The 21710-nt window shown below is 36.5% G+C and overlaps 2 protein-coding genes across 3 annotated transcripts; both read left to right on the top strand.

Annotated features, from left to right (window-relative positions):
- The first annotated feature begins 1707 nt into the window (after positions 1 to 1707).
- LOC143451308 (methyl-CpG-binding domain protein 2-like) lies at positions 1708 to 4684 on the top strand. Its single transcript, XM_076951764.1, has one exon. It carries the CDS (start codon positions 1833 to 1835, stop codon positions 2607 to 2609), a length of 777 nt encoding a protein of 258 aa, XP_076807879.1. The 5' UTR covers positions 1708 to 1832; the 3' UTR covers positions 2610 to 4684.
- LOC143451305 (importin-4-like) lies at positions 4684 to 21698 on the top strand. 2 transcript variants are annotated; one of them, XM_076951761.1, is made up of 26 exons: positions 4684 to 4806; positions 5301 to 5419; positions 5844 to 6069; positions 6290 to 6469; positions 6812 to 6880; positions 7100 to 7201; positions 7321 to 7404; positions 7788 to 7934; positions 8519 to 8572; positions 9000 to 9109; positions 9341 to 9449; positions 9568 to 9700; positions 9892 to 10005; positions 10706 to 10840; positions 11186 to 11309; positions 11384 to 11495; positions 12740 to 12863; positions 13462 to 13598; positions 13690 to 13792; positions 14109 to 14263; positions 14573 to 14656; positions 15574 to 15696; positions 16114 to 16244; positions 18023 to 18239; positions 18654 to 18825; positions 21129 to 21698. In XM_076951761.1, exons 1-26 carry the CDS (start codon positions 4711 to 4713, stop codon positions 21260 to 21262), a joined length of 3294 nt encoding a protein of 1097 aa, XP_076807876.1. In that variant the 5' UTR covers positions 4684 to 4710; the 3' UTR covers positions 21263 to 21698. The 2 variants fall into 2 exon arrangements, with proteins under 2 accessions (XP_076807876.1, XP_076807877.1); XM_076951762.1 differs by lacking the exons at positions 18023 to 18239; positions 18654 to 18825; positions 21129 to 21698 and adding an exon at positions 16324 to 17998.
- Positions 21699 to 21710: the final 12 nt, after the last annotated feature.

Here is a 21710-nt window from a genome sequence, read left to right as displayed (position 1 = left end):
TTGTTCAAGGATTGAATGTAACCCAGACTGCAGAGTCTTGCATAGACACACTCAATACTGCTTTTCATGAGCTTCAGTGCCGCATCTGCCGACTTGAGGTTCGTTATTTTGCACTTAATGACTTTGATAGAACTTCTGTGCACTCAATTTTCAATTGATTTAAAGATTGAATAAGTCCAACTGTGTAGATTGCTATGTAATTGTTCACCTAAGTGGGCACTTCTACAGCATCTGAGTATTTTTTGTGCACCGCGCTTGTTATTTTTAGTTGTTTGTTTTTTGGCTCACCCAAGATCTTGATGAAAACAGTCATACTCTGCAGTAAGGAATGTAAATATAATTGTAAGAATATTTTTTAGGTAAGACAAAGCTGAATACATATAGCGTAGGCCTGTTTGTAATCTACAATAAATCTGCAGCAAATAGGTGAAAAAGCTTTTTGTGTTAAACTACCCAGACACCTATAAGGGTGGGAAGCAAGGACAAACAGTTAATCGTTAATTGTAGATAGAATAAGGCTTGAGTTATTAATAATGGTAAACTAAGGTTAGTTTGAGGTTAACATGTTATAATGTGTTAACCTTTAGGTTACGTTAATACTAAAGCATGGAAGAATGCTCTGAATGTACAATAGACTCTTTCTGATATAAGACCATCATTTTAAAATTACATGCGTTCTTGGCATCAGACTTTGAAGATTTTGCTCAGATGAGCACCGTATGAATTTCTTTATGCAAAAAAAAATTTTGAAAGCAACTTAATAATGTTGCTTAATTTTATTTTGCAACGGTTTGATTCCTTACGCATTGGACTTGTTTGATACGACTTCTGGATACTTGGTTACCGAAGTATGCAACGTAAAATGAGTAAGAGTTTTTATGGTACCTAAAGCTCATGTAAATGTTGTTATTCAGTTTGTATTTACTTCTAGTTGATCATTTAAATTTTGCTTGACATGCCAAACCAAATTTGCCTGTGTAACGTGCGTCAAGTTGCAGATTACTCACAGTTTCTTACGCATTTTTTATCGCATGCCTCGCTTGACCACGTAACCAGACTTCATTTCGAACAAGTCCAGTACATAGGATGTAAACTGCTTTAAAATAAAAACTGGGCAACATGTTTTCAAAATTGTTTTTATTGTGCAAAGGATTTTATATGCTACTCACCTGAGCGAAATGATTATAATCGGAGCGCTAAAATTTTTGCAGTTGGGTTGAAAATTTCCATTGTTAAGTATAGACGATCAAAAAAATCTTGCCAACTAAACAGTAACTTTGAAAGGATTTATTTGTGCAGGTGAAGTAGTGTTGACTTTTAACAGAAAATTTTTTTTGAAGTTTTACCGAAATAATTTGCTTGCATTGTATTGTATTATTTATTTTTTGTCATTAACTGCGTGGAGCGAAAGTTATGGTGCTAACTGTTATGATTATAGCACAACAAAACGCATGCTCAAACAGTTAACGAGCAGGAAAAAGGAATAAAATGCAAGCAAACTATTGTGGTAAAACTACACTTGAAAGATTTTTCATCAAACCCTGTATATGTATATAATGGCAATCTTAAATTCCTAAAATGTTTTTCTTATGTATACATACCTGCGGAATTTAAGTGCAATTAACCAAAATTATATATTGACCTTTATTAAATGAATATGGAAATAAAAAAAATAGGTGGACTTATGGTGACTAGTTGGTACTTGCTAACAATTCATTTATTTTTCAGTGTTGTACTCATAAGTAAATATTCACTGAAATTCTTCTCAGCAAAGTCACAGCTGCATACTCTACGTCACTGTCACTGTAGAACGATTATCATTTCTTCTGAAGATGGAATCGTATAACTCATCTAAAAAGAGGACACCAGCCATTGGATTGCCGAATGGTTGGATGCGCGAGGAGACAGTGAGGCAGAATGGGCTCTCAAGAGGAAAGAGTGACATCTACTATCTAAGCCCTAATGGAAAAAAGATTCGTAGCAAACCAGAGCTCATTCGATATCTGGGAAACAAATACGACCTTACATGTTTTGATTACCGGTCAGGAAAAATGTTGACGGAGAAAATAAGATCACGAAAAGGCAGGTCACATGATCCAAATAAAGTCAACCTTGACACTTCTATTCCAAATCGACAAACGGCATCCATTTTCAAGCAGCCAGTAACAAAAAAGACCAATCATAAATCGAACAAAGTAAAATCTGAGCAAACTAAGGTTGGAAGCAAGGTCCCGCAGCAAGTATTCAAAGAGAAGAGGTTATCTGGCATCAAACCGATGGATGTGGCAGACACGGTCATTGAAAGCATCGATCTCCCACAAGCAATCCAAGGTATAGGGCCGTCAATGACATCAGAAGAACTTTTGCAACAAATCGCCTCCCAATTGCACAGTGCTTCCACGCCCATAACAGGCCAAACCTCATCCAATGTTGTCAAAGATCCCTGTGTATGGCTTAACACGCAACAGCCAATCTGCAAGTCATTTGTTGTGACCGAAAACGACATCAGAAAACAAGAAAGTCGGGTTTTAGCTGCCCGTGAACGTCTTGAACAGGCTTTAAAGCAAGATGCTGACATGCAAAGGCAAGAATTGATGCTTTTGGCATAAAGATATGAATATGAATCACAAACTTGATAGTTTCTGAATTACAACTTTGGATGATCAACTGTGTTTAAGAATGTTTCAAGTTTAACCCATTTACCCCAAGAATTGGACTTTAAGACTGTCTAGGTTGGGCAAACACATTTTACTTATGTCTCATAAAACTTTTCAGGTGAGTTTAGACACATATAGTGCCTTGAGAGGAAGGTAATTTTGCCAATTTCCTCTTGGCTACTTCTAAATACTGAACATTAGTTTTTGTTTTCATTTTCCCACCACTGCCAAAATGTTTTAACTTTTGTGTATGCAAAACTATTCAGAAGAAAGACTAAAAAAATTGCAAAAAATCATCGTCGAATTGAGCTTTTGCTTCAAAAGTCAACTGTTTATGAGATAAGTTGAATTTATTTTCACATGATTGCTGTCTACATCTTAACCAGTTATGAATTTTGAAAAGATCTTTCGGCAAATGTGGCAACATGTAAATAAAGTCAGAGCAAATGTTATGATTGAAAGTTGCATTTCTCTCAAACATTCATTTTTATAACAAGGTACTGGCTGTTTTTTTGCTGCTGCTGCTTTGCGTTATTGACAAGTGTTTTAAAATCATTTGTTTTATTTTTCATATGTTCATATCACTAATGTATTTGTGTAACCTATGGGTTGCAGTTTATTATCTTTGTCATTGGTTTAGTACTTACTGTACTGTACACATTTTTTATCTCCTAGTTTAAGCAGTTTTTGTATCTTAGCTTGAAGATTGTCATATTTGCTAGGCTTGGATCAATAAATTCAACCCTGTATTGAAGACTAACTCAGGCTTTCTGAGTGTATTGGTATTTTTTTCACTTCGGTGCATCATTGCATTATGCTTTCTCAGTGTGGTTTGTGTATGACTGCCATATATACAAATGTAAATATTTTTAAACTTTACTGCTTTTACAATGATGTATTACTTCTTCCTACACATCATTTTTGACATGGGTAGCATTTTGTTTGTTGTGCGAATAGCAACTCAGATTTGAAATAAACAATGCAATGATGGTCAAAACACAATAAAATAACATTAATCACCAAATGCAATAGTAGTGGCTATCATTACCTGATCACTACACAGACGTGTGTTGGCGTTACTGTATATGTTTTTCAGAATTGGCTTCTATTATTCCTGCAATTGTGAAGATGCACATTAATATGTTTTGCTTACTCTGGTAACCCGTTCTGTTATGTTTTGGTTTATTTTTTATCATAATAGCGTGTAACTCTTTGTAACAGAATGTGAAGATTCGTAGGCTAAAGTTTTCCGCTATATTTGGCACTACCTGACAAAAGTGAAAAAATGAAACTGTTGTTTATGGGAACTTTTGCAAGCATTTGTATCATATTGTACGTAAAGTTCAAGTGCATGGCAAGTTTGTCTTAAAATGGTGGAATTAATATGTAGTTAATTCATTCCCACATGTTTAATCTCAAAAATTTTGCAGTCACTAAAAATAAATTATTAAAATCTGATTTTTTACAACTTGCCAGGTACTTCCCACACTGATGGTGTGAATTTGACAGAGGGCTTGTACTCGAACAGTATTAGTTGTTCGTTTTTGTTACTAATAGATTTTTGTTGGTAGTAAGAATGTTAATAGCATCATTAAGTTGCCTCATTGATTACGTCTTGCTTTAGGCATAAATGTGGGAAGTAGGCAAAGGATTGACGCGAAATGTAGAATAAAGAACATTAAAAATTGTTATTAAATGCTAGTGTTATATTGGGAAAGGAAGCTACCCTAAATGTCAAAATTCTAATTATTTACATTGCACTGGCACCTCACCCTTCTGTCTCAGCCATGCCATCTGTGCAGTAAGGTACCCGTCATATTATGTTGGTTTGTGGAGTTTTTGAAATGGTTGGGGTGAAAATTAAATTTTCATAACTTATTTCTAGTAGCAGCGAAGATTTTGGGATGAAACATGCGTGGATATAACAACTACATATTAATTACTTTTCTTCTGACATACTTGTTTTGATCTTGCACTTTGAAGCGTGTCATTATGAATTGTTTTATAAACAAATTTGTATCCTTTAGGTTGCTTAGGTTTGTTTAAAGAAAAAATGCTGAGTTTATCCGAGGTAGATCCTGATGTTCTCAAGCATTTGAGAGAAGCTTTAAGCAAATTTGTTCTCCCAGACAACACCACTCTATTGCAGGTAATGATGCAATGTTCAGTCACTTTCGTTGATGCCCTTCTGCGGCAGTTTACATAAATTGCTAAAGATAACAATAAATGTATCATGATCTGCATGACACGGTGCATAAACTTCAAAACATGTGCCACAGCGACGATTATGCTGTAGATTTATGTGTATCGCATTATTGAAAGTACTGTAGTAATTAACTTGAACTGTGCGCAAGTTATTACTTTACAGAAACATTTCTCTTAGGACACACAGTACACGCATAGATGACCGTTTCTTGAGTAAATGTGAAACCACTTGAATGCAGATCTAGATATGTTAATTAGTTGTAAATAAATATGCCTACATTAACATACACGTAAGCTTACAGAGTTTTTTTTTTATAAACTTTTCTCACCAATTTTTCTTACTGTAACAAGGGAAACTTTCGTCAAACATCTTCTTATCAATGAAGCTTGTTTTCATCAAAGAAAAACATTTGTTGCAAATTTGTGCATCTATTTCAGGCGAGCAAAGATCTCTACCAACTTAGCCAGCATCCTTCGTTCCTATCGTCTTTGTTCTTCATTCTCGCCAATGAGAGCGCGACGGAAATGCGGCACACGGCTGCTGTAGTGTTTCGAAGGTATCGATATTTCATCTGTGCCATATTTTGTTAACACCTAAATATCTCCACATTGTAATACACCCTCAAGATACTCAAGATATGGCAGTGGAAAAATTAGAGTTTGTTGACAATTTTGATATCGTTGAACGATTTTGACAGTTTGTGTTAACTTGGCCTTTGGCATTGGACCATATTTTACAAATTCCCGCCCTAACACAAATTATGTTTCTTTTTATGTGAATTAAATCAAGTTTGCGATTAAGAATGCGATTAAGGTTTTCGGTGAATATGAAATTGGTAAAAAATAATTGAAATATTATATATTTGAAAGGATCTTATTGATGTAAAGTAGACATCGCAACCCAGATTTTTTTGGATATTTTCAGATTAGGTTGTAACACGTTACTTACTTTTCCACATTTGTTCCTTTGTTTTTTCCTAGAAAAGTTGTTAAACTCTGGAAATCCATTGACGATTCCAATCGACTCGCAATCAAGGAAGCGACCCTCAAAAGATTGCAAGAAGAGCCAGACCCAGTTGTTCGCAACTCGGTGATGGAAATGGCCGGAGGAATCGCAAAACAAGAGTTCGCAAAGAAAAGACCATGGGAGGAAGTTGTTAAATTTGTTCATTCTTCTGTCCACAGTGGCAATGAATTGGAAATGGAGGTTAGGAAATAATTTCAGAATATTTGGTTTGCCGTAACCGCTTTCATTTTACTGTTTAATTTACTAGTATGCTGCTATTTTTTGATACTGATTGTTCATAAATAGATACATGTATTGGATACTGAATTTACATGTGGATCATGAAATACTGCCTTTCACTTTCAATATTTCCATTTGAAGTTTCAAAATTTTATCGGTTGTAATTGGTTTATATCGACAGCGTGGAACTCAAGTTTTAAAGATAATTTGTGAAAACGCGGCTGGGTACCTCACTGAGCATCACTGTGGAATATTGACACTGATTGACGAGGTTCTGAAGCTGAGTAAAACGCCAAACACTTGGCAATATGCAGTCCAAGCTTTTAATTTCTTGGTGCCTTATCTTGGGGATGAAGAAGGGGTAAGTACCTGTAATGTTTATTGTTTTCTCTTACACGAAGATTGTCTCGTTATTACTGGTTAATCATTTCTTGTTGACAATTTACCTTGAATGTTTTCCATTGAATTTATAAAGCAACCATTTACACTTAAATGTATAAATCTTATCATACAGTGATATTTCATGTTAATTGTAAATGGTGTCATTGTGCGTCCTTGTTTAAGTTGTTTTTTGTCCAGAATTAACTGTGATATTACTTTGTGATAAATTTGACAACTTTGGCCTTCATAAAATATCAAACAAACCATTGTAGCTTATTATATTTGCATTTATTTGATGTTTATTTATAACATTATTTTTCAGAAACTTGTTCGTGCTTTGGTGCCAAAATCTGTCCTTGTTATAAAATCCATGCTGGATAATAATATGGAAGTAATGTTTTTATCATTCCCTTAACTCCAATCTTTGTTAATTTTGAATTAAACTAATTGAATTAATCAAGCCTTGCGCTTAAACTGCTAAAAATAATATCGTTAACAGTGAAACTTATAGCCTTGAAAGTAAACTTACTAAACATTGATTGATCAAGTGGATCAAACTGTATATAACGTAAAATCTTTACAGTGATAATAAGATATTTACCTACCTTAGGACAAAGCCACCGAGCTGATAGAATTATTTGAAAGCTTGATTGTTACCGAAGTTTCATTCATAGCTCCATATGTGAAGGATCTGGTCGGATTTGTGTTGTATGTAAGTTATTCATGACTGCCGCCTGAACCAAGTCACCATGGTAATCATTTAAAGTCATTGTAAAATGGCCCAAGTTTTTGACAAGTTTTAAGATCATAACACAACTGCTTGCTTTGAAGGTTGCAAGCAATATGAACTTTGAAAACGAAACACGATCAAGAGTTCTTTGTTTTCTCCAGTCAATAATAAGAACAAAAAAGAAAGTAAGACTAGTTAAAATAACCTTTGTTACGTAATAATGTATATAACTTATAGGCAACATGCTATTGTTTTTCTTCTATGGTATTTATATGGAGATTATAAGTGAATTGAACTTATTCTATGCTGTTATGCATTTTCTATTACTTCCTTACTCTAAACAAAGTATTGTGGGACACATGGAGTTCTATTTTTAAAGGCTTCCTCTTTCTGTATTAAGCACACAAAGTATTATTGTATAATATGTTGCATATGACCATAAGTTAACTTTAATTAACTTGTGTAGTTATCATTAATTATATACTGGTAGTTTTATAATGGAATTATAATTAAATTACTTGTTAATGGAGGTCATAATAATTGATAGATTCTACTTTTTTAAATTTAGGCAATTCTCAAGCACGACCTTCTCGATCCTATACTTCAAGTGATTTGTCCTCTTCTTCTATCTCCAATTAATGAAGATGAGGATGACGTATCTGGATTTGTCGGAGACTCGTCAGATTCGCAATCTCCCCTTGCATCTGCATTACACGTAAGCCTACAAAACTGTCAACTCTTTACAATTTGCTACTAACAAAAACGTGCAGTGTTTGCAGTATACAGTGCGTCACTTAGCAAATGTTTTGTCGAGTTTTATGAGGTATGTGACTAAAATAACAATGAAACTGGGGCTAGGCAACATAGGCTATTACTTCAACAACATCTTTTCAGTGTTCTTGCTGTCTGAGACTTCGTAACTCATGTGTTGTCTGTACAATCTCCTCAGTTAATAGTGCATGGTAATTGTGGAAAAAATTGTATGGACACCCTGTGTCAAAAGGTGCATGCTGTATTGTCTGCACACCAAAGTTTAAAGACCACTTCCTTCAAACTCTGCATCATTTTCAAAAAGATTTAAAACTTGGCTGTTGATATGAAGCATAGGGCAGTTTGTGTCCAAGAATTATGATTGCGACTTTTTGTGATTTTGTGCAGTATGATGGCAGAAGCAATTTAATTATAAGTAACATGAAATATGCATTGCCGATTTCAATGAACCATCTGCTTGTACAGTGTCGAATTATGTCAGTAGGAATGAAACAGTCGTGTGTAAATAATTTCAAAATGTTTTATTAGGTTGTGGATGATTTGGCACTTCACCTGCCACCAGAGAAACTCTATGAAAGAATGGTGAGTAGTTGTGACGAAATTTGCCTCAGGGCTAACAAATTAGCACCTTGTCTGCCAAACATGTACATTTAATCGTTTAAGATGTTTTTATTACAACGTTGACAGTGAGCTATCTTGCTTTTGTGGTATTTCCACGAAGGCTACAACTGGAGTATCACTCAGCAATTTACACACAAATAACCAATTCGTGATATTTGGATTAAAAATGAATGATTTGTAATCTAGATTTTTCATCCAAATTAATGTTACAAATGCAAGATTGTGTGTTGACTATTGGCGGTCAATGTGTTAATATAAGTGTTGATGTTAACACTTCAAAACCGAACTACTGAATTCTCATGCACAGCTCAGTTGACAAATGGTGACACAATGCGCATTAAACCAATCGGTTTGTTACATCACAATGTGGTATTGTCTTACATTGCAGTTTCCTTTTGTGAGGTCACTTGCTTCGTCAGACGACGATCGAATCAAACGAGGTATCCTCCTCACTCTCGGCTGCCTCTCGGAGGGAACATCGGAGTTTATTAAGCTCAAGTACGAATATTTTCACATTTTCTCTCTTTTTATATATATACATTTTTTAATTTTTGACTTTGTTATGTTGGGAATGGTGACTGCCCTTATAACCCTACTGACCAGTTACTTCATAGACTTTAAAATTATTTCCTAACACAATACCAGGCTGTATTGCTTTATGTAATGGTAAGCACGACATTAGTCTATTGATATATTTTAGATCTTGTATTTCTCATTGTTTTATTTCAGACATCTGAAGACATTTTTGGAAATAGTTTGCAAAGGGGTCATAGATCCAAACACACACGTCAGCGGTGCTGCGTTGTTTGCACTGGGGCAATTTTCAGAACACTTACAGGTTATACGAAATATCTTTAAGGTCGTAAAGTTGCGTTTTGTAGAGTTTCTCCTATTCTTATTACCGGTATTTAAATGAAATATTTTTTTTTCTTGACTTATAAATGTTCCCAATGTAGCCCGACATCAACAAATTTGCACCTGAAATCATGCCGATGCTGTTTGGCGTTCTTCATCAAGTTTCCGAAATAAAGAAGGGTTCTCGGCTAACCAAAGCTTATTATGCCTTGGAAAACTTTGTCGAAAACTTAGGTTTGTCAATGGTTGTTATTAAACCTTAAACCTTGTTTTTTTATTCTGTTTGTTTTGGTTGCTTTTGTTATCGCATGTTTTACTTACATTTTTGAAATTAATTTAGCCGTAGAAGTTGATAATTTTCGAGATTTTATATGAAGTTGCATAAATTAAGTTAATAACAGTTTGTTTTTATGTTTTTTTTTCAGACACAGATCTGTTTCCGTATCTGGATCAGCTAATGCGTCATCTCCTCAATACATTGAAGAGCACCAGTGACATCCACACCAAGGAACTTGTTGTCAGCGCGATCGGAGCCACCGGTAAACTTGAACGTAGAGAAAACTTACGAGCTGTATCTTTGCATAACACAGTCAGACAAACTAACTACACACTGACCCAGACAAATAAGTCCTGAAGTCTACCAGCTGTTCAAAGTGTAAAACAAAACCGATAAGTAGCTGACGGAGGGGGTTGAGTTCTACATTCTGCGGGAATCTGAAGCGAGCAGTCCCCGGGCCAGAATGTGACACGTGCGGGGTGCCACCATATTCTGTGGCTGACATATTCTTCAGCAAAGATTTTTTACTCGTTTCGCTTTTCTACAAACTATAAGAAACGCCTTGGCCGCGTACAGTGCCGAGTTTGTTTGATTTATCCCGCAGACTTACGTGTGGTTTTATAATTATTATTTACATCACTTGTGACATTGTTAATAACGTCACTGTTAGTATTATTAACGTTACTCTTACAAGTAGTTGGTACAAGATATTTTTAAAGATCAAAGCTGTTAAACAGAACATTTATTAGGAAATAATATTCTGGCTATTTCAGCTATAAAAAAAAAATTTTCGACTCGCACGTTCCATATTCTCGCGCACGTAACAAATATAATTATTTTAAAGTCGGACACTCGCAGCTTTTATAACCCTACAAATTGTTGTTCTGTTCTAGTGTAGCTTTTAGGGCTAATTAAACAACACTTAAATAAATGATCATATTCCTCAATCACTGTTTGAATAGCCAACGCCGCTAAGGAAAACCTTCTTCCCTACCTACCTGAGATCCTGCCGCTGATACAAAGTTGTTTATCCTCCATCAATCAAGGCGAAGACGACGATCAAGCAAAGGTTGGATTGTTACAAACACAAGCGTTAGGTAATGTGCTGTAGAAAATACAGTTTGTTGCATGTACGAGTGTGTTGGGGTATTTGATGTAAGATTAGTTCGTTTCAAGCGTAATCTGAAAATGCTTAGCAAATAACAACGTGTAGAAACGCCTTTAGGCTGAAAATACTTCATGGTACATAAGACTTCTGAAAACATGATAATTGTTCAACGCTGTCTTACGTTATTCTTGTCATGATTGTGCTGTTTAGTCTAAAATGAAAATCCAACGAAAAGTTTACATAAACATACTAGATTTCGTTTTAATCTTTTCCGCTCTTTCCAAGTTCAAATATCAAACATAATCTCAAACCTTTAAATGTAACACATCAACAGACACTCTCGCGGTCTTAGTAAGGACATTGGGAAAATCAAATATTCAACTCGCAGAAGATTCGATGAAGCTTGGACTGGAATTGATCGGCCTGGATAAAACTGACCCTGATCTAAGAAGGACAGCGTAAGCACCTCAGTACAATTTCCACGTTTTCTTGTTTTTCAAGCATCAAAGTTGACGTGGTTGCTGTATTGCAGGTACGGGTTGTTCGCTGCTGTCAGTAGCGTTGTCGGAGAGAGCATGGCCCCTTTCTTGGATGTGGTCGTGAAGTGCTTGATGAATAGCGTCAAGTCTAACGAGGGTATTACCGTAAGTTTATTGTTATACATATATACTGTATATATGACATGTGTAACAAACGTATGAAGCAGTCGGTCTCAGTGTTGCACGCAGCTGAAAATAATTGCGCAAGTTACGTGATTAACTGATTACGTAAACAAATACGAAACTTGCGTAATTACATAACACAGCTAGTATTACGAAAATTGGCACGCATCACGTTCTCACGTAACCTTCATCCACGTTACATTACAATGTATCGAAACAAACGCATCACTAACTAGCTTTCCAACCCGTCTGTCCTCTTTGTGTAAACATATTTGTAATGTGTACAGTGTCTAACGACTTTTGGCCCACATTTTAGCTTTGCGACACCAGTCAATGACAGATAACAATGTTTGCGCTGTCACTAAAACATAGTTTTCGTGATACGCTGCCATTAACTTTGCCGGAGAAATCGTGCGTTCAAAGCGTTTTTTACCGCTTGTTTTTCAACGTAAGTTAAGTTAAACCAGACCTAAGTCTACCTTCTTAACTAAATCTAATTCCAATTAAATCCTAACTAGCTAAAATGAACTTCTTTCATACCCATTCTCCCATCCTTACGGTCTATCTTTTAACAACAGGCTGCGTGACCTACTTTCTGCAATATGGTGACTTCGCACCTACTGCGTCTTATTTCTTCGTAAAGTGAAAGTTAACGAGTCATATTTATTTAGTTGAAAGTCGTTAAAGTGATTTTTCTTCCACCATACATAAGGTATTGGAAGCCGGGCGGTGATAGACGTGATAATACACAAAGTACATAAACATTTTTCTTTGCATTGCGTAGAAGTAGGTTACAGATTGCGTTGTTAAAGATACGTATTTAAGTATGGGAGAATGTGTTTGTCGAAAACTTCACGATTATCACAAATAGATTTGAATTTTTACTTTGCCTGTATAACATGAGACAAGAATGCCATTTTAAGTGGAAGATTGGTCGTTTGGAATAAAACATTTTACTTTGTTAAAATTATAACCGCCGTCAAAAAACAACAACGTTAACTCAGTAATACACCACTTAAGTATTTACATGTGATATGAATTAGCTTGCCACGAAACAACGCTGATGTCACCATGGCATTACGATGAAAGAACTGCGCTCTTTGTAAAAAAAAACTGCTTAATTAGTAATTACTTACGGCCGCGGGTACATAAATTACGTAATTAAACTCCCGGTCATATGCAGAGCGAATTGGTCCCAAACCAATTTTACGAATCGATTTTCTCAGGCTCACTTTCAAGGAAATGGCAATGATGAGAGCAAGAATTTTTCCTTCTTGGATGATTCAACTGAAACCGACATCGGGAGTGACGATGTCGATGAAGATGTCGATGACGATGACGACGATAATTGTGATTATAGATTGATTTTTTAACATCGGCGTTTTACATACCACGTGGTTGTAGTAAATGCCACAAACACAGGCTTATGTACGGTTGGTTTTACAGTAGTGGTATATAGTGGAGAGCACGTCAGTTCGTTGTTCTGTCACAAGACTTAATATTATTCTTTTATTTTTCGCTGAGAGTCGCATACTTAATACCCAGTAGTTAAAGCACCACAAAACCAGTCATAGACATTTTATTAAGTAAACGCCGCAACATTTCCTTTTTTTCAACGCCGAGATGAATTAAAACTGTTGGTGAAGGTATTTAAATATGCACAATGGTACACGATATATTATACCCGCTCAAAGGTGTATTTTAATATGATTTCTAGCCGCTGTGGCTTATAACTTTCATTATTGATTTGGTAAAAGTCCGTTTATACATTTGCCGTCAATGTTAGGAGAATTTGAAAATATAGGCTCATATTTACTGTATTGATAAACTGACAACTGTGACCAGTGTTCTTCTGCAAAGCATCATTGCTGTTGCTGTATTCATTGCTACTTTCCTGTTACAGCTGCATTGCTTGCGCTTAATATTCGATTGACTCCATTGTATTCAGATTGTGACATTGTTGACGAGATTTCCGTTGAAAATGCTTATATGGATGAGAAAGATGACGCTATTGGTGCCCTTGGAGATTTTGCAAAACACTCGAGTCAGTGTTTCCAATCTTACATTAAACCTTGTTTTGAGGAGGTGATTCATCACTTAAACTTTCATTTAAATTGAAATATTTGTTCAACTTGTTTGTCATCGATGTTTGTTTGATTTTGTGTTGCGTTGCCAGATTGTCAAGCTTAATGATTTCCCTCATTCTGATATTCGAAGGTCGACCATTACCACATTGGGACAGTTTCTTATCTCATCGTACCAACTAAAGAATGAATTTTGTACGTTACACAATTTCTGCTCGTCTTAGCATGTTGCTCATACATTTGCCATATTCTACATCTAGCATTGTATTTAGCTAGTTTCTAGTTTAGGTTGAGAGCTTGTGAGCGGATGAATTGTCTGGTTAAAGTTATTGCAATTAATTCTTGTTGTGTCATGTTAAGCGTGACCCACACCACTAACGAATGTAATCAGTCACATAGGCTGAGTCCAACAGTATTAAATGCGTTTACATCGCTAAGTTCTGCCTTTGCGCAGCCCTTTATGAAGCAGTAGGCATGATGTTGTTCTATATTTTCTCTATTTTGACTTCAGTTCACAAAATGCTCGGCCAAGTCTTTGTCATCCTAGTTGGCACAATTATTGAGGAAGCTGATCGTCTGGTTGTCATGACTGCGATTATGACGTTCAAGGAAGTGCTTGAAGTTTGTGGAGGTGACACTTTCCCAAACCAAGAAGTGGACTTACAGGTTGGTGTGAAGGAAACAGTAATGATGCTGTATTTTAACTGCCACTTCTTGCACTTTGAACCGATGTAGAATTGATTAGTAATGAAATGTGACATTCCTTTTAAACAATGGTTTAGTCCTTGTATTTTTAGTATTTCCTAGTATTTTTAATCCCTATTTTTAGTCCTTGTATTTTTACAATCCAAGCTCTCCCAGTTTTAGCTGCTTATTATAACTAATTATTTTATTAATAAAAGCCTTTTTGTAAAAAAGTGATAATAAATATAAATTAAATAATAAATCATACTTTTTTCAAATATTACATTCCAGGATTTTATGGCTGCGATTGTCCAAATCCTTCAACAAAAGTCAGCTTGTCAGGATGAAGACGTTGATGACGACGATGAACAGCAGGTGACTCTTTGCTTTTGGCTTCAGTTTTTCGACAGAGTTCCAGCTTTTGTGTAGAGTCAGTGACTTAGTGAATAGGAAGGTGACATGAAGATAGCACTTTTGAGGACAAACAAATTCTTTTATTTACACAAAGTTTTATCTAGTCAAGTTGTATGTTAGTTTCAATTGTTAAATGACAATTGTTAAATGTCAATTGTTAAATGTTTTCAAACAATTAACAGTAACTTGTGGTGGTTGCATTATTACTGGTGCACCGCCCCAGTAATTTTCACATAAAGGGCCGCACCACATTTCGTTTGTGATACCTGGTTGAGTCATGTTTATGTCCTATATGCAGGATTAGGTATAAATTTATTAATGCTTGCGGTTGGTTGTGAGTGTAGAAATCAGTTACATACCTTACTTTTCAGCATTCACCATTTTCTTTTGTCCAGTTGTCCTGTATGCTTACTTTGTCATTCTTAGATAGATATAGAATAGCGCTCTTTGATTAATATTGGTTTGATTAGAGCTCAGGGAGACACTTTACACAGATTTTTACCTCAACAGGAAATGAGCCCGGTAAGTGAAACAACAGACACAGTTTGAAAGAACTTAGTTGAAACTAAATTTCATCAAGTAAATCAGTGAAGGAAAGGTTTTATCGATGAAATTGTCATTTGGAAATGATTGCTGAGGTTTAACTACTCCATTACGATTATATACAAGGACATTGTTGCAAAGCAGTCAGAGACAATGCAATGATGGCGTTTGCGTCACATTTTCTCTGCAATTTCATAAGCTTTGACCTTTAAAATTTATTTTGTATAGTAATTAGGTTTGTGTTACTACATTTAACACGTTGTAAACGTCCCATTGATAATTTTAGTTTAGCCACTGACATAACCATTTCATCCTTTTTTGGACGTAACTTGCAGGCAGAATACGACGAAATGCTCATAGAATATTGCGGTGAAATATTCCCGATTTTAGCCGAGAAATTAAAGTCAACTTTTGTTCCATACTTCATGGCTTGTCTGCCAACTTTTCTCAGTAAACTGGTAAGCTGACGATAAAATAAAAAATCTTCCAAATATTAACATATGTGTGTTGCATTTGCCATCATCTGTTAGTTTTAATCAAACTTACAGTGTGTACTATTTTATGAGCTAAAATCAATACTGAATCGTTCCATATGTCATTGTCTAGTATGAAAGTATTGGAGTTTCATCTATTACCTAACATTTATTTGCCAGATATCGAGTATTGATCAGCAATGTCATTTCATTTCTGCTAAACGATGCATGTCACTTTACAGTGATTGCAATATCTCATCATGTTATGACATGAATATGTAGTATCGTAGTATACACGCTGATATAACAAATAACAAACAAACAAAAAAACAAATAAAATAACATTATAGTATTGCAACTACACTTACATTTGTCAATAACATTGTAATTTGTTTTCTTCAGAAACCGTCATGCACCGTTTCAGAGAGGTCGTTTGGAGCTGGAACAATTGCGGAGACTGTTGAGAAATTGGGCTGTTGTTGTCCTAGCGGGCTGCTCAAAGAAGCTGTGCCAAAACTTATGAAATTAAGCAGGTAGTCGACTCTAATAGTAGTAAATTTATATGTTAAGTACAATAACTTAGTAATTAAACAAAAAATAATGTTTACCTAGATCAGAGGTGACGAACCTGCGGCCCGCCAAACAATTTTGTGCGGCCCACCAAACGATTTGACAAACGCCCATACATGCAAGGCATATAGGACTTATAGGATTATAGGGTTGCCATACCGTCCGGAAAATTCCGGACATGTCCGGAATTTAGGGTTAAATTTTGCGTCCGGGAGACCAGCAGTCTTGAACGAAGCGTCCGGTGAGACCAGCAGTCTTGAAATTTCTTTCACCTGTTTCTAATCTTTGCGCAATGCGATATCAAAAGCTGATAGCACAATTGAGTCACAGCAGTATGTCTTCAATAGATTGCCGCACTCAATCGATGTATTTTTTGCGGCCGCGGAAGCAGCTAAAAATCTGCCAAATGAAGCGGTTGTGCTTGAATGCTAATTATTATGCAAAATGTTAAAAAAATTGTGCGGCCCGCTTGCTCAGCCGTAACTGACAAAGTGGCCCGCGTCATCGAATAGGTTCGTCACCCCTGACCTAGATACATACGATGATACAGTAGAATCCGCTTAATATGACCATTTTGGTGTGGTCCCGAATTTTGCCATGTAAAATTCTTCGTTTACAATGACCAGTCTTCGGATATTATGACAATCTTCTCTATCTCTCAAATTTTCTCCAAATTGTTTTGTGTCAATTATGCAACGTGACAATGACGATTGTACCACCTGTATTCTCAATTCGCCTACTGACATCGATTTCATGTTGGTGTTTAATGTCAATGAAGTGAATGATGAATTCTATGTTTTTTCATTTTGTGATCAACTGTGGACATCGATCCTAATGTGGTCATACGGCACTGTAGCAGTTTTATTGTGACTAAAATGCTCTAGTCCCAAGGTGGTGATGATAAGCGGAGTGAACAGTATATATAACAAACTTTATGTTTTTACTTACCAAGTTGGCTGGGTACGATTATGTTCCTCTTTTAGGACCCATCTTGAAAGCGACGTTTTTTTTTCAAAGTAAGACCAAAAAAATGAGCGCATTCCTTTTAAGGGTTATTCGCTTGTCGATCTTTTTCTGCACAAGCAAAGGTTCAAATGCACAAAATCGATACAAATGGTTAAGAAAATTTGATTGTCGTGTAACTATAATTTTATGTAGTGAATAAAAAATGACTGCTTTGAGACCGATTTCACGCACAGTTCTAGCAGTTATTATTATTGTTTCTGACTCACTGCGCAAAGTTAACGGAGATACATGCTTTGAAAGTGAAGAATATTAAATGATTGAAAGTCTTCATCAACAATTCTAGAATGTTCTAAATACTCTACTCGTAAATTAATTATTTCTGACAGGTGTGACCAAAACAAAACTTTTTAACATGGAATTCCCTGAAATTTCCTAACATTTCTACCAAAAAGTAATGATAAGTAATCACAGCTGAAGTTAGATATAAGTTTTACGATGCTAATTTGCAACGTAGAAATTTAATGCAATTTCGAAAATGCGCCGAAGTGAAAAGAGTTTTAAATCTCTGAAAAGAGTAAAAGCGTGAACGAAAAAACGAGCGTACTCTTTTCTGTATAGAAGAGCGAAAGCACATGCGACATTTTTTGTTCATTTCGACGAGCGTGAGCGACGATCGTTTTACAGAAGCGGTTGCCCAGCTCTGCTTCCCAATAAACTCAGAGAGCAAATGTTATATTTTAACCGTCAATAATCACCTCTATATGATGTCATAAAGGGACTCGGAGGCAGAGGTTCGAAACAATGCAATTTATGGACTTGGAGTGATCTTACAGAATGGTGGGTCGGAATCCATTAACCACTACCCCCTTACATTTTCTTGTCTGTCGCAAGCACTCGCGTATGAAGAGTCATCACGGACCGTCATCGATAATATTTTAAGTGCTGTGGCAAGAATGGTGCTTGCTAATAAGGATCATGTTCCTATAAAAGAAGTAAGAAATGTTGCATTTTTATCTTTTTTCTGGAAACAATCTTGTCTTTTTTATATTTAAGCAGAAATATTTAATATTTGAAGCATCTGTTGCCTAGTTTATACTGACCCAGAATCACCAATTTGATAACTTGCTCTGACTGTGAGTTGGAATTCCTTCCAAACAAATGTATGAGTACAAATCCCAGTTTTTATTTTACGATATCATATTCTGAGCCTTTTTTATAACGTTACAAAAAATGGCTGAATATTTTATGCAAAAGCTTTCCTGTCTCTGAAATGCGTAGCCGAATAGATACTGTACCATGCCACAGGTCTCAGAGTTCTGTGACCTAAACGCAAATCGCAATAACTGATATGTTTTGAAAATATTTAAGCGCTAACGCACTCAAAATCCAACATATTTTCCATCAAGATTCTTCCGGTTTTTCTTTCGCATCTTCCTCTTGCAGAAGACCATGATGAGGATCAAGTTGTCTATAGTTGCTTAGGGATGCTCCTCCGTGATGGGAGTTTTACTCCGGAGCAGATTGTAAGAGTCTTTGAAATTTTTGCCAGAGTCATAAATGATGACGATGTAGCTAAAGGTGAGTTAAAACGTTTACAGTTTTTGCCAAAGAAACTTAGACATATGAGCCCTCAACTTTTGAGCTTGTACCTTAATACAGTCATCTCCCGGTTAAGTACGCAACTTGATCTTGAGTAGTTTGTGCGAACTTATGTGGTAGGTGCGTACTTAGCAGTTATGCAGCCACCTAGTGAAGGTACTGTAAGTGTGTAGCCATGCATGCGTGGCCAACGCGTGTGTGAGTGTGTGTACCCAATGCACAAGTTTTGCATTTATTACGTCATTGACGATGCGTTGCCCATGTTCTGCTAGTGTACAGTATAGTACAGCACAAGTAATTTGTTGGGTACAATTTTCTCGTTCGCATGATGTCAGGTAAAGGTAAGCGTTTAAGTGAATCCCAAAGATTGGAAGTCATCGCCAAGTTGTGTGTGCCGTCCGCTCCGAGTAAAAGAAGTCTCGCAAGAGAGTATGGCGTGAGTGAAGCTGCTATCCGAAAGATTTCGAAAAACCGGGAAGTTATTCGAAAGCGTTCTGCTTTGATGTCTGAGGAGACAAAGACAAAAACGTTTCGAGCATCCGTTGGTCGGTTTTCTGAGTTGGAAGATATTCTATATCTTTGGATTGATAGCATGCGCCGTGCAAGTCTTCCCGTTCCCCCCTCACTGGTCATTGCAAAAGCAAAACAAATCGCTCAACAATTATATATCGATATCGGAAGATGATTTTCGAGCGTCGTGGCAGTGGCTTAGCCGATTCAGAGCACGTCGAGGATTGCAGAAAGTTCTTCTTCATGGGGAAGGAGCTGAAGTGGACAAGGAAGACCCAAAGCTTTTGGCTGCATTGAATGATTTACATGCTATAATTGCACGGTATGATCCTGAAAATGTGTATAACATGGATGAAACAGGGTTGTTCTTTCGTCTGCTCCCTAGATATACCTTGCTTATGCCATTCGAAGATCTCAGCAGCATCCGAGAGAAGAAGAAAGCTAAAGACCGTGTGTCTCTGGTTGTTTGTGCAAATGCCACTGGAACACACAAAGTTCCATGCACATTGATTGGGAAACCTAAATCTCCGGCCTGTATAAAGAATCGGGGATGGCCTGTCAAATATCTTAGTCAGCGTAAAGCTTGGATGGACGTTGACACATGTTGGAAATGGTTCAACGAAGTGTTTTATCCTGAAGTAAAAAAGAGAACAGGACGCCCGGTTCTCTTGTTGATGAATAACGCTCCGGGCCATTTTCCAGCCTTTGAACGGAATAACGTCAAAGTGGAATTCTTCCCACCCAACTGTACTAGTTGGAAACAGCCATGTGACATGGGAATCATCGCGGCACTAAAGAAGAGGTACAAATATTTATATCTCAGGGAGGTTCTGGACTTTTACGAGCTTGACGAGAACTTGAAGGCCCACAAAAAAGAGCAAGCTAAAAGATTACCCAGAGGGGCACCAGGTGTTGCTTATAGGAACCCTGCTCATTTGCCGGATGCTGCTCACTATGTAAAGCAAGCATGGGATTTAATATCGGATGCGTCGGTAAGAAACTCATTTAACAAAGCTCAACTGCTAACTCCGTTGGATGGTGGCGTTGATGAGGAAGCAAACTTCATGTCTGACATGTCTGAAATTTTGCGCTGTTTTAAGTCTATGGATATTTCGATTGACAAAGACGATCTAGAAGGATTTATGCATGTTCATGACGAGAATAATGAAGAGTATTCACAGGCGATTTTGGGTGATGTGAATGAGGTGTTGGAAACGATGCAAACTGAAAATGATGACACTGACGATGAGGCTGGCCCAAGCAACGATTGTGCACCTGTCGAAAACAGCATCGTTTTTCATGGCTTTGAACAACTTTACAACAAAGTGCTTGAAGCTGAGGATCAGTTGCTGTGTCCTGCCTTACAAGATCAAGCAGGAGGTGCTTACGATAATCTCAAAAGCACTTTTGAATGCTTTCAGCGAAAACTGAGACAGGTGACGCTGGAAGCCAAGCAAAAAAGAATGCAAAATATGCATCAGATGACTTTGCAAATATGCACAATATGCACAAGCAAAAAAGAATGCATCAGATGACTTTGCACGACATGTTTAAGCAGTGAACTATTGTTAAATTTTCGTTTAAAATAAATAAATTGTTGAAAAAGTTGAACCCAGAATTTGTGAAGAATTTTTGCGTACTTATTTGGGATGCAAACTTAAACGGGTGCGTACTTAACCGGGAGATGACTGTACCAGGAGTTTAGTGTATATTGTAATTTTTAATGCATCTTTCTTAACTTTTAATGGTAATTTTGATGTTTTTTAATTCAGAGGTGAAGTTCTTCATCCAAGCCGAATTGCTCGAATTTGAATCTCGAGATCAAAAAGCTTTCCAAGAAATTCTTGGAAGGAGCGAACTGAATGAGCATTTAAGAAAGACAATTAGAAATCTTTTGACAGCGTAGATATTTCTACAAAAAGTTTAAAGCTTGTTATGCGTGTGCATGTTTACTGGTGCTTATATTTGCAAAGAGCACCGTGGTCTTATCGCAATCTTCTCAGTGAATCTAAGTTTGATGTATAATTGACAAATATGCAACTGTGGCCAATTCAACCCACGTGTTGGAACCATGTCCAACAATACGTGGGTTTCTTCTGCCCTTATTGCATCATAATTATTTAGACCTATCGCAAAGATACATTGCCCAAGTGGAATACAAGTCATAGAGGAATTCTTGTAGTGCAATTGACACTGCCTGCTGCTAGCTGGTTTATTGTCTTGCCAGATGTGCTGTTTGTATGTCGCGTATTTTTTTGCATGTCATCACTGTCTAGGGAATTGTTGTTATCAAGTTATTGTCGGGTTTGGTTAAATTAAACTGCTTCTGAATTAGTCCGTGATATTCTGGTGAA

Source organism: Clavelina lepadiformis, chromosome 4 (assembly GCF_947623445.1).
Source record: "Clavelina lepadiformis chromosome 4, kaClaLepa1.1, whole genome shotgun sequence".
Classification (NCBI taxonomy): domain Eukaryota; kingdom Metazoa; phylum Chordata; class Ascidiacea; order Aplousobranchia; family Clavelinidae; genus Clavelina; species Clavelina lepadiformis.
This window is presented reverse-complemented; position numbering and strand designations above follow the sequence as displayed.